Here is a 13,415-nt window from a genome sequence, read left to right as displayed (position 1 = left end):
AAGCTACGCCTCAAGCCGCCGCCTGAAATTCCTTAGTCCACTATTCGCAATATTCTTCCACCTAGATCGGGAAAAAGGAAGTCACGGGAACTTGCACTGGTAGTAGGGCGTCCGACAACCGCATCCTTGCGCACTAACCTGCCAGGACCCGAAGAGTTTCGCGAAACACGTGAATAATGATAAGCCAGGACAAAGCTGCGAAATAAAACTGGCTTGGTGACTCCGATCTGGGATGTTCGGCCACCTTTTGCAATTCTTTATTTCGGCAGCTTGCGAGTGTATGATGACGAAATGATAGTGAGCGCAACCACTTACCTAGCCCTGAGCGGAGAAAATCCCCGACCGTAGCGGCAATCGAACCCGGAACCCCGTGTTTGAGAGTCAGCAACGTTACCCACAAAACCACGAACCGCTGACAGGCAAAGCTTTGGTTACAGCATCGCAGTCTACCTGAGTGCTTCTAAATCCCAGAGCCTGTAATCGTCACGTCCAGTTTGCATTTAAGGGGACATGCAAACAGGGGCGTCGAATTTCTAGTCAAAGTTTGTTTAGATATAAGGAGAAAGTACGTGAGGATACCGGTGTACGTATAAATTAATGTTGTGGAATGTTGTTACGTGGGCTTCTCCAGATCACGTCTTGATAACAACGATACGTCACCATCACAGCATTGTAAAAGTATTAGCCACTCCAAAATGTCGGCGTAGGTATAATGACTGCATTTAGCAGCAGACTATCGTGGCCGCACTACAAAACGATCAGTAACATTAATATTTTTAAAAGAAGTTCCTACAATAAGGCGCCCTTATTGTAGTAAAGACGTAATTATTTTGCGGGGTCTTATTCGCCTGAGTTTTTCGTTGGAGTACTGGTACGAATTAAGTCAACCATTCACTACGCAAACGTCGCGCAATATATCCAGTGTTACCCGTTCAAACTCGTGGCACTTCAGTCGAAAAAATCGCAAGGACTGAACAGAACAGTTAACATAATTTTGGCAGTTTGAAATGAGTCAGATTTTGCGAAAAACAATTTCTTCGATAGGTCATTGCATTCAAACCAGGAACCATAAAGTTTCAAAAGTGTTCCCTTCATTTCTAGGGCATTCTAAGATGTACCTGCCACTTATGATCACAAACAGCAGTGGAAAAAGGTCACCATCAGAATTGAAGTTCATCAAAAGAAGACTCTGAATCTCCATGTTAGAAGACGGAAAATTTTAGCTTCGGTCGGTATTGAAAGGGATATTTTAGGACAATTAAGTTATGAAGATGTTATAAGTATCTTCAGTAATAGTGTAGGCGCATTCAATAAGGCGATAACATTATTTAAAACTTTCATTTTAAGACTGACTCTTTGCTAATTTGATGTATTTGACTTAAATACATGTAAAATTTGCTGGGTTTATACAATTCATTTTTATGTATAATTTGGCTAACAAACGTGTTTACCCATAGTTACATTATGTTATTTTTAAAAGTGAAATACTGATTTTTGGACTGACATGATTCTGAACGTGTATTTTTTAAATATTTTTGTTCATAGTGATATCAATAAATGGTGTTGGGTATCTTGATTTAAATTCCTCTCGTTTTTTTTAAAATCTCATCAACTGATTAAATTATAAATTTTATAGTAAAATTTTATACAATTACATGATAAGATGTTATAGACACTGTGAACATAAAGAAAAACCTGTGATTCCATTATGTAAGTGGCGATCAAAAAGTTTCCGTTGGAAGGCCGTACTGTCTAGAATTGGTGTACCAATCAGTCAAAATCGTCATGAGCATTGAGGCAATCATTCCACCGACGCACAGGGTTGGATATACCCGTTTGGTAAAGCTCTGTGTCCTGCTGCGCGGAGAAGTCTGTGACTGCCTGCTGAACATCCCCGTCCGACAGGAATCGTTGACCCTTCAATGCCACGGGATTGAACCGTCGTCCTCCAGAATTTTGATAGATATGCTATCCATACACATCCTTCATTCTCCGATAGACGTCTACCGGTGTTTGTCCTTTGGCACCCAGTGAAGAACAACTGAACGTTGGTCCTGTTTGGACGCATTTGGTAATAGGTCACCTTTTCGCATTTAACGCACGCTAATCCCTTGCCTAAAACTCGCAGCTAATACGAGTATACTCGCAGTGAATCGCGCTACTTTACATATACGCTGCAACAACGCGCTCGAACGGAAAGTTTTTGATCGCCCTCATATAACAACTTAGTATCACAAAAGGTTTATCTTCCCGTGTCAGCCGAAGATACTTCCAGTTCCTTGGGCACATTTTAAGAGAGGGGAATTATTTATACCACCTTGCAAGACAAAATCGTCGGCAGAAAACCAAGGCAGATCAGCAAGTAGTTGGTTGGATCAAGCGAAGAAGACGAGCGGCCTGCATCTTCACATTATGTTAATTTGCTCTAAAATACTACTTTGGCGGGTAAGTTACCACTACATTTCCGCTAGAGGTCTGCAGAGTTTAAATACGGCCCTCGTAGATACTGGACACGTTCCTCAGAATGATTTGAATGTGATACAGCCGATTCCCTTTCGCAAAGTGGTCCCATCGGAAACTTTTCTCTGCAATGACTGCGCCGTGGGCAGGACGTTGGTCCCTATAATCTTCCTACGTTGCCTCGCTTTATCAGAGAGTCATTAGCCTTCACCGTCTCCGTGCAGCGTTTGTCCTTGACGTGACGCAAGCGACCGACCTCCAAACAGCTGACTGAACACAAGCCGCCAATGTCAGCGCGGCAATGGCACAGTCCAGCCCGGACGAGGCCAAGCTCGCGGACACGGAGGGATTCCTGAGTGTGCAGTCGAAAGGCGCTACAACGTAATGACATCAAAGCAGCATGCTAAAGAGTTTCGAATTGTCTAGATCTTTGAATACGAGATGTGGCTATAACATAACGGAACATATGTATGTTTCAAAAACATAAATATTTAGTTGTTATCACCCTCAATGTACTACCGTCCTCTGTCCCTAGACAGTTACAAGCGAATTTTGCATTGATGGAAACAGTGCTGGAAGTTTTCCTCTATGGGCTCCTTGATCACGAGTGCCGCTTCTTCTTTCACTACTTCAGCGGACTGAAATCTTGTTACTTTTAATGCAGATTGACCTTGGGGAATAGATATAAGGCACATGGTGCTAGGTCAGGCGAATAAGGTGGATAGTCTAACACTGGAATGCTGTATTTGACTAAAAACCTCTTAACAGATAATGCGGTATGTGCCGGTTCATTGTCTTGATCCAGAACCCGCGACTTATGTGGGTTGTTTTTTTCTTATTTTTTTGTGGAGTTGAGCAAGAACTTCAAGGTAGTAATGTTGAGCAATAGTATGACCTTCAGGAACCCAGTGAAGATACACATTTCCATGAATATCGAAAAAAAGCAGCCGGCCAGTGTGGCCGAGCGATTCTAGGCGCTTCAGTCTGGAACCGCGCGACTGCTACGGTCGCAGGTTCGAATCTTGCCTCGGTCATGGATGTGTGTAATGTCCTTAGGTTAGTTAGGTTTAAGTAGTTCTAAGTTCTAGGAGACTGATCCCCTCAGATGTTAAGTCGCATAGTGCTCAGAGCCATTTGAACCTTTTTTTTTTGAAGGCAAACATACACTGATTTGCATTTTAACTTGCTCATTCGAAATTTTTCGCTCTCGTGAACTTAGCCCCTTTCAATGCATGGACTGGCGGTTAGTTTCTGGATCGTAAGCGAAAAACCAAGATTCGTCACATGTTACCACTCTTTCCGAGAAATTAGAAGAATTTTCAGTGGTACTGAGAGAGTCAGTACAAACATTTTCACGAACTTCTTTCTGTTCGATCGAGACAATTTTCGGAACTAATTTCACACACACTTTTCTCTTGTTAACTTGGCTATGTAAAATTTGCGTTACGCAATTCTTAAAGTTACAGCAATCGATCGAACGCTCAAACGACGGTCACATCCAATAACATTAACAATTTTTTTGAGCTTTTCACCCGTTTCTGATGTTGAATGGCGTCCCGGGTGTGAGCCATCCTCAGTGTCTTCTCGACCACCTCGGAAACGCTTGAATCACTCAAAACTAAGCTTAAGAGATGAACTGTCTTCGCCATACACTTCTTTTAGCAAAAGACAGGTTTCAGTAGCAGCTTCTCCAAGTTTCAAGTGACTCTTCACGGCAATTCTTTGCTCTGTTATTACAGTTATCATTTTTCCAGCAAAACAAAGTAACAGCTCTACACAGATGAAGGCCACGGCCACACTGATATGTCTACAGACAACAGAGATGCCGCATTGGACAGGGAAGGCTTCAACGCTTTACAGCTGTTGGTCGTTCATCCTTGGTACATGCGCACTTTGTGACAGCATCAGTCACGTTATTTTGTAGTCACACCTCGTACTCGTGTTTGTCTTTCTTCGTGTAAAAACAGAACTGCTGACTGAATCTGCGTGTCGAAAACTTGTGATAGAAAAAAGTATCTGGTTCTACAAGGCATAGCATGGAACTCCACAGGCAGATTCGCTAATCTGTAAATTGGAGAAAACAATATCGTTTTAATTTTCTTTTATTTGCACATAACACCAAAATTGTGCTTATTATCCACACTGTAACCATGTGCCGTGCATATTAATGGAAAGGAGCTAACATCAATGTGTTAAATGTCTATAATGATGCATTAAAGACATGATTCACACTATGCAAGCTTCACACGTCCTGGAACTGACGATCCGTATGAGGTTTACGAAGTGGGCTGGGGTCTAAATAACTTGCGTATGACTGTACTCTCGATTTATTGTTTCGCACGTTTCATTTGTCAGATCATTAATATATATTCTCATAATCCACTGCTATCATCTACCACACTGACCCCGTCCACAGATAAAGACATTCATGGTTTTTGTAGCTTCTCCCAGTATTCAGATTTGAGAAGTTCACAGTGAGATCAAATTTAATAAGGCAAGAAAGCGTCACATTTCTTTCTTCTTCGCGGATTGCTCCACAAAGAGCTGTACCGAATCAATAGAAGTCGTTACAGAATTTTTCCCTGAATACTGAGGGCTGTCATAATGCTGTTCAACTGTACTTCAAAATAGGTTACACATCGCTCAAACACCAATTTATTTCAGTATTTTTACATACCGACTACACAAAACAAACTTTCCGATGTATGAACACTCTCACTTGCAACTACACTACTGGCCATTAAAATTGCTACACCAAGAAAAAATGCAGATGATAAACGGGTATTCATTGGACAAATATATTATACTAGAACTGACACGTGATTACATTTTCACGTAATTTGGGTGCATAGATCCTGAGAAATCAGTACCCAGAACAACCAACTCTGGCCGTAATAACGCCTGGGCATTGAGTCAAACAGAGCTTGGATGGCGTGTACAGGTACAGCTGCCCATGCAGCTTCAACACGATACCATAGGTCATCAAGAGTAGTGACTGGCGTATTGTGGCGAGCCATTTGCTCGGCCATCATTGACCAGACGTTTTCATGCAGCCACTGGACATCGTGTTACGACTCAAACTGTGCGCAATAGGCTGCATGACGCTGAACTTCATTCCCGACGTCAATGGCGAAGTCCATCTTTGCAACGACGACACCATACAGCGCGGTACAGATGGGCCCTACAACATGCCGAATGGACCGCTCAGGATTGGCATAACGTTCTCTTCACCGATGAGTGTTGCATATGCCTTCAGCCAGACAATCGTCGGAGACGTGTTTGGAGGCAACCCGGTCAGGCTGAACGTGTTAGACACATTGTCCAGCGACTGCAGCAATGTGGAGGTTCCTTGCTGTTTTGGGGTGGCAGTATGTGGAGTCGATGTACGCCGCTCGTGGACGTGGAAGGCGCCGTAACGGCTGTATGATACGTGAATGTCATCCTCAGACCGATAGTGCAACCATATCGGTAGCATATTGGCGAGGCATCCGTCTTCATGGACTACAATTCGCGCCCCCATCGTGCACATCCTGTGAATGACTTCCTTCAGGACAAGGACATCGCTGGAATAGAGTGGCCAGCATGTTCTCCAGAGGTGAACCCTATCGAACATGCCTGGGATAGATTGAAAGGGCTGTTTATGGACGACGTGACCCACTAACCACTCTGAGGGGTCTACGCCGAATTGCCGTTGAGGAGTGCGACAGTCTGGACCAACAGTGCCTTGAAGAACTGGTGGATTGTATGCCACGACGAATACAGGCATGCATCAATGCAAAAGGTCGTGCTACTGGTTATTAGAGGTACCGGTGTGTACAGCAGTCTGGAGCATCACCTCTGAAGGTCTCGCTGTATGGTGGTGCAACATGCAATGTGCGGTTTTCATGAGCAATAAAAAGGGCGGAAATGATGTTTATGTTGATCTCTATTCCAATTTTCTATACAGGTTCCGGAACTCTCGGAACCTAGGTGACGCAAAACTTTTTTTATGTGTGTAGAACACGATTGGGGCCAGTATAATTCCTGAGAGAGACCGTTCTTCTGTGACCTCAGTCGGCAATGCTGCCCTTGAAAGTAATAGTTATGAAGCAACAACATCAGTCTCCCTAGAACAGCTAAGGAAAACCACAAATTGTTCTACAGGCGTGTGCAATGTCTCAGCACGTAATGGACGTGAATATCATGAACCTCATAAAGGAACTCTGTAGCTGTTCACGTATGCTCCTCGCGGCTCTGAACTTATACCATGTATTCTTCCGTTGTCTCTGAGTGAGAGCTTACTAGATTGATGGACATTTATGGATTCATATTACCGTGTTTAAGTGTATGAAGAGGAGCTGCATAGTTTGGACAAGCAGCACTGATACCAGTTTTTTCCGAGGGTTAGCGGGAAAACGTTGTGAAGCACCAGTTTTAGTATTGCCGTGCATGGAATGTCTGGCGAAAATACAGAAATATCTCAAGGATCATTATACGATATGACGCGCTCTTCATCAGTAAATCTCTTGTGAAAATACGAGAGCAGTCGTAACGGGGTACAAATGGTCGACGACAGCCCGAACACTGACGTAATATTGTGTTGTGCTGTACTACGATATTTGAGGTGTACGTCAGTTAGCAAAATGGTTCAAATGGCTCTGAGCACTATGGGACTTAACTGCTGCGGTCATCAGTTCCCTAGAACTTAGAACTACTTAAACCTAACTAACCTAAGGACATCACACACATCCATGCCCGAGGCAGGATTCGAACCTGCGACCGTAGCGGTCGCGCGGTTCCAGACTGTAGCGCCTACAAGTCAGTTAGCAACGTAGTAGGATACATTATTAAAATGATTTACAAGTGGTGGACCATTCAGGCTGGCGTTAAAAACCATTAGATTAGTTTTCTCTTTAAGTCCGAGAGTTGCTTGATTGGTACAGTGGCTTGCCAGAACTTTGTGACCACACGATATCGGATTTTACAAGCGATTTGGCCTTGTAAGATCAGGCCTTCGTCTACTATCGTGTACTTTATGTTTGTTGATACGATCGAAATTGATTGATAATAATCGGAAACTTCATAAGTGGCTACATGTGGTGATACGTGTAACGCAGGAACCCTATGCGCACCGAGTCCTCACAGGTCTGGCACCAACTACATTCATGTCTTCTAGCAGTGGTATAGACAGAAAAAAAATGTTTTGCCAAATGAGCCAAACAATGACTTCAATTGCAAAACAGAACCTGAAGAATAAATAAAATCGCGTGACTGGAAATAATAATTGCAGTGCACTACAGAAAAGCTCGGGCATGGAAAAATTTAGAGAGTTGCAAGGACGACTTGTTACAACATGAACCTTCTTTTGCACCTTCACTTATTCTCACTTTTGTGGCTGGAAAACGTCAGTGTCCGATGACGAGGACTTACATTTCAGCGAGATATAGTCCGCCCGCACACGGCGAGAGTTTCTACTGCTTGTCTTTGTTCTTGCCAAACCACACTTCGGCCAGCAACGTCGCCGGATATCTCCCCGACTGAGAATGTGTGGGAGCATTTTGGGCAAGGTCCTGCAACCAGCTCGAGATTTTGATGATCAAACGCGTCTATTGGACAGAATTTGACACGATATCCCTCAAGAGGACGTCCAAGAACTCTGTTAATCAGTCCTAAGCCTAATAACTGCTTGCGAAAGGGCCGGTGCGTTACTGACTAGCTCAATTTGGGGATCTTTTTCTCTTGAATAAATCATCCAATTTTTCTGAAATCGTTATCAACTGGTTCAAATGGCTCTCAGCACTATGGGACTTAACTACTGAGGTCATCAGTCCCCTAGAACTTAGAACTACTTAAACCTAACTAACCTAAAGACATCACACACATCCATACCCGAGGCAGGATTCGAGCCTGCGACCGTAGCGGTCGCGCGGTTCCAGACTGTAGCGCCTAGAGCCGCTCGGCCACCTCGGCCGGCTGAAATCGTTATCATTTGTTTGTCTGTACATGTATAATTCCATTGTGGTGTGTCGTTTTTGTTTTTGTCTGAGAGTGTACATTGTCCTGAGAAAGCACTACGAGTTAAAATATTTTCATTTTGATCGACAAAAATCCTGTCTCTCATTGGCAGGCCGAGGGTAATTCCCCGTGATCTCGTAAATTAGGCCGCTGCAGATGAGTGGGGACCGGTGAGGCGTGTTGCCTGCCCGCTAGTCTACTCACCGAGCACGCCGAGCCGGTAGTTGAGGGTGACTACGATGACGCCGCGCTCGACCAGGAAGTCCGGCCCGAACTGCGTGCGGCCGCCCTCGCCCTGCACGAAGCCGCCGCCGTGGATCCACACCATCACCTTCAGGGGGTCCACGGAGTCCGTGTCATTCGGCAGCTGCAAGCGATGTAGGACATTACATAGCACTTGTCAACTCGACAACTTCTCCAAAATAAAAAAGTGGCTATGTACATCGTAGGCGTATAAATGTGTCTGTGAAAGGTAGCAGGAAGTTGCTTTCTTTAGATGTATATGGAAATGGTTATCATGTCGAGGTTGAGCCGTGAGGTCATCTGCCCAACCAGTCTTCGTGTTTTTTTGGGACCTTACACACAGTAACAAAATTTAAACAAGTTGAGATTTATCTTCATGTGAGTGTGTGTGAATTCCTAAGGGACCAAACTGTTGAGGTCATCGGTCCCTATACTTACACACTACCTCAACTAACTTAAACTAACTTATGCTAAGAACAACATACACACTCAAGCCCGAGGGAGGACTCGAACCTCCGGCGGGAGGGGATGCGCAATCCGTGACATGGTGCCTCAAACTGCTCGGCCACTCCGCTCGCCTTATCTGCATGTTTTTATTTGCTATACATATCTCTGCTGTGCTGATGAAGAATATAAACCCATTTTTTCTGAAATCAGTATTTTAGGTGTTAATTCAAAATATTCGCTTTTACTGACAATAGACTAATTAGCACATTTCACTAGGAGAAGGCCGATACAGCATATACGAAAATTAGAGATATTTGGAGAAAAGAGAATCAGCTGTGTGTCAATAGCTCACGTGGAAAACCTAACACTAAGCAAAGAAGAGAAAGATGGAAGGAATACATAGAGGGGCTATACACGAGAAATGAACTTACGACGTATTATTATACGAGTGAAAAGGGAAGACGATGGCTCTGAGCACTATGGGACTTAACAGCTATGGTCATCAGTCCCCTAGAACTTAGAACTACTTAAACCTAAGTAACCTAAGGACATCACACAACACCCAGGCATCACGAGGCAGAGAAAATCCCTGACCCCGCCGGGAATCGAACCCGGGAACCCGGGCGTGGGAAGCGAGAACGCTACCGCACGACCACGAGCTGCGGCCGAAAAGGGAAGAGGAAGTAGATGAATGTCAGATTGAAGATGTGATACTGCGAGATGAACTTGACAGACCTCAGTCGAAACAAAGCGTCTAGTTAAGACACCATTCAATCAGAGCTATTGATATCTATGGGAGAGCCACTTACGACGAAACTACTCCATTCGACATGCAAGATGTTTGAGACAGGCGAAATACCCTCAATATTTCAAGAAGGATGTAGCAGTTCAGTTCTACGGAAAGCAGTTGCAGACTATCGGTTTAATAATTCATGGCTGCGATATACTAACACGAATTCACTACAGGAGAACGGAAAAACTAAACTTATCTCAAAGGATTGATTAAAGAAAAACAAATCTACGCATTTGTAGACTCAGATAAAGCTTATGACAATGCTGACTGGACGGTTCTAGGCGCTACAGTCTGGAACTGTGCGACCGCTACGGTCGCAGGTTCGAATCCTGCCTCGGGCATGGATGTGTGTGATGTCCTTAGGTTGGTTAGGTTTAAGTAGTTCTAAGTTCTAGGGGACTGATGACCTCAGAAGTTAAGTCCCATAGTGCTCAGAGCCATTTGAACAATTTGTCAATGTAAGAGGGGAATTTTAATTGACATTCTGCATCCAAAGATATTGCAGCTTTGAATTAAAGCATGTATATGTTCTGCGTAATTCTCACTTCTTGCCTAGTAACCTATCCACCAGTATTCTGAATAATTCCCATGCATTACATTGTTTTGGAGTCAATGTTTCTTCCAGATGTTTTTATTGCAAAATGAGCCAAATTTGGAGTCCGGTAAAAATTTCTCCTTTCACTTCTGCATCAGACATCTGGGGAAACATTTACATTATGAAATGAAAAGCTGCAGAATCACTAGCCAAACCTTTAAGGAACTGTTTAGTTAGTCCCAATTTATTATGCAGGGATGGTACCGCCGGTTATTCCTGGGTGCAAGAGTTCCTCGCAGTATGTTATTTATGGCTCGAATTAGCTATTCTCTCACAGGCCATTCTTTCTTAATACAATGTTTGGCTGTTTCTCAGCTATATCAAAGACAGGAGAAACATGAGTATTTTGTGAAGCCTCTTTGAAGTCCTACAAAGAGTGCAGTTATTTTAAAATCTCCACATAATAACCTAAAAAACAGCGGAACAATATTGCACTTTAGTATTATCTAGTGGTAACCTACAGTATTAACAAAGGAAATAGAGAGGAAACTTATAACCAACATGGAATTGGGTGATATCTACTGGTTATTTATCGAAGTAAATGAACGTAAGATTTTATATCTAAGTCTTTTAAACACGAGGATATCCTCATTATTTATAAAATAATTGTTATTTTCACAAAAATATCATCATTTTGTGTTCTGAAGGTCAATTATAATCAGAAAGTGTTGTTGAACTGACAAACAAATTCTTGTTACATAGTGTTACTTATCACACATTTTATAGACCTAACTCTTTCAGAACAGATTTTTCATATATAGTCTTGAATCTCTAATTTTTGAAAGGGTAGTAAGAGTAATAGCTAGAACAGATCATATGCACAGTTTACATTTCTTTGTGAAGACGACAATAATACGCATAATTATACTGGTTGCTACGCTTCTGTATAAGCAATGACTGTGTGGGGACAGAGAGATGAGAGGCGGAAGAACTTGAGGAAACAGTAGAATACAAGACATTCAGAGATGAGGAAAATTAAGATGAGATGAGTGAACACAGAAGAAAACGTAGTAGAAGAGTACTGGGAGAATAAATAATGATTATATCCACTAATTACGTTTACGCCAAATTAAGTCCACTTCGTCTTTCTTCGTGTTACTCTACGGGATTCCTCCCACAACTTTCATTGCTGTTTCTTTCTGGCCTATAGTGGTGAACACAGATGTCATTTACAATAACAATTTGAAGCATTAATTCAGCCTGATTCTTTTTAAAGCAGTCCAAATGGTTCTGAGAAATTCGTTTTCCTTTAGCTTTTGGCATTTTTCATTAATACGACAATCATAAAATACAAACGTCGCTCATACTTAATTATACACGGAAATTGTATCTTACAGTTTCATCTGATGAGTTGAGGAAGTCGGCTGTTCCATATACTGTGGGCCATCAATAAGATATTTTTAACTTGTTTGATTCTTTCATCTGTTGTTGCAGTCTCTATTCGTCCTTCACGCAGGTTACTTTCAAGGAAAACTTGGCTGCTTTCAATTCTTATTTCGCACCTACTACAAATGAAGCTGCGGACTCCTTACACGATTTGTAACCCTTCTATATTTGGTTAGTGATTCAGCGTAGAAAAGGAATAAAGTTAATACATGTTGGCTTCCTTGTTTTATGGCCTCTTTTTTCTGCAGTCACAGTATTACAAGTTACATAGGTTATATAGGTTTACAGTGGCAAAAGACTGTATAATCTGTTCACTTCAAACAACTTTAAGCTGTGTTAGTGTTCCAGTTTACCCTTTTGAAAGAACTCCTTACGACACAACTACTTTAAATAGTGTCGTATACAAAAGTATTGCACAGTTCAGGTTGACAAAGTACAATTCTATGTAACACTTACCAACAAAATAAAAACAAAAGTACATTATTTTTGACGCGTGGGATTAGCCGAGTGGTCTAGGCGCTGCAGTCATGGACTGTGCGGCTGGTCCCGGCGGAGGTTCGAGTCCTCCCTCGGGCATGGGTGTGCGGACATTTGCCACGCCGGACATTTGCCACGCCGGACATTTGCCACGCCGGACATTTGCCACGCCGGACATTTGCCATTATTTTACCTGCTCCGAAGTGTCGGGTCCCTTGTCTCCCCCTCCTGCTCCTCCTCCTCCTCCTCCTCCTTCTCACTCGCCGCCCGACCCGCAGTAAAGGTACTCACTGAGCCTTTCCGCTGCTTTTCTTAACATAGGACCAGAATCTTTACGGATTTTTCGCCACATTTCTAGAGAGAGTTTCGTTGTGGAAACTATTAAATGCATCTCGCATTGAAATCCGCACCAAATTTCGAGCCACAGTAAAACTTCGCCAATCTTGGAGATTTTGCGCTCGTCTAAATTATACGTGCCTTTTTTGGTGCTCCTGCAGCAGCTTTCTGTCGTGTTTTGTGTACCATGGGTGATCAGTTCCGTCTGATATTAATTTATTTGGTATGAATCTCTGGGGTGCTGTTGATACTATTTCTTTGAACTTAAGCCACATATGGTCTTCACTTACATAGTTTGGAAGGATAGGAGACTATCTCTTAGAAAGACGTCAACCAAATTTTTAGTTGCTTTTATAAGTATATATACGAGGGCAGTTCAATAAGTAATGCAACACATTTTTTTTTCTCGGCCAATTTTGGTTGAAAAAACCGGAAATTTCTTGTGGAATATTTTCAAACATTCCCGCTTCGTCTCGTATAGTTTCATTGACTTCCGACAGGTGGCAGCGCTGTACGGAGCTGTTAAAATGGCGTCTGTAACGGATGTGCGTTGCAAACAATGGGCAGTGATCGAGTTTCTTTTGGCGGAAAACCAGGGCATCTCAGATATTCATAGGCGCTTGCAGAATGCCTACGGTGATCTGGCAGTGGACAAAAGCACGGTGAGTCGTTGGGCAAAGCGTG

The 13,415-nt window shown here is 42.9% G+C and overlaps 1 protein-coding gene across 1 annotated transcript in view; it reads right to left on the bottom strand.

Moving 5' to 3' along the window:
* The window catches only part of LOC126457326 (cholinesterase 1-like), a 93,823-nt gene that overhangs the window by 52,205 nt on the left and 28,203 nt on the right, over positions 1-13,415 (bottom strand). Inside the window, exon 4 of the mRNA XM_050093524.1 lies at positions 8,659-8,821. Within this exon, the coding sequence (XP_049949481.1) occupies positions 8,659-8,821 (163 nt within the window). The remainder of the gene's footprint in view (positions 1-8,658; positions 8,822-13,415) is intronic.

This window comes from Schistocerca serialis, chromosome 2, assembly GCF_023864345.2.
Source record: "Schistocerca serialis cubense isolate TAMUIC-IGC-003099 chromosome 2, iqSchSeri2.2, whole genome shotgun sequence".
Taxonomy (NCBI): Eukaryota; Metazoa; Arthropoda; class Insecta; order Orthoptera; family Acrididae; genus Schistocerca; species Schistocerca serialis.
This window is presented reverse-complemented; position numbering and strand designations above follow the sequence as displayed.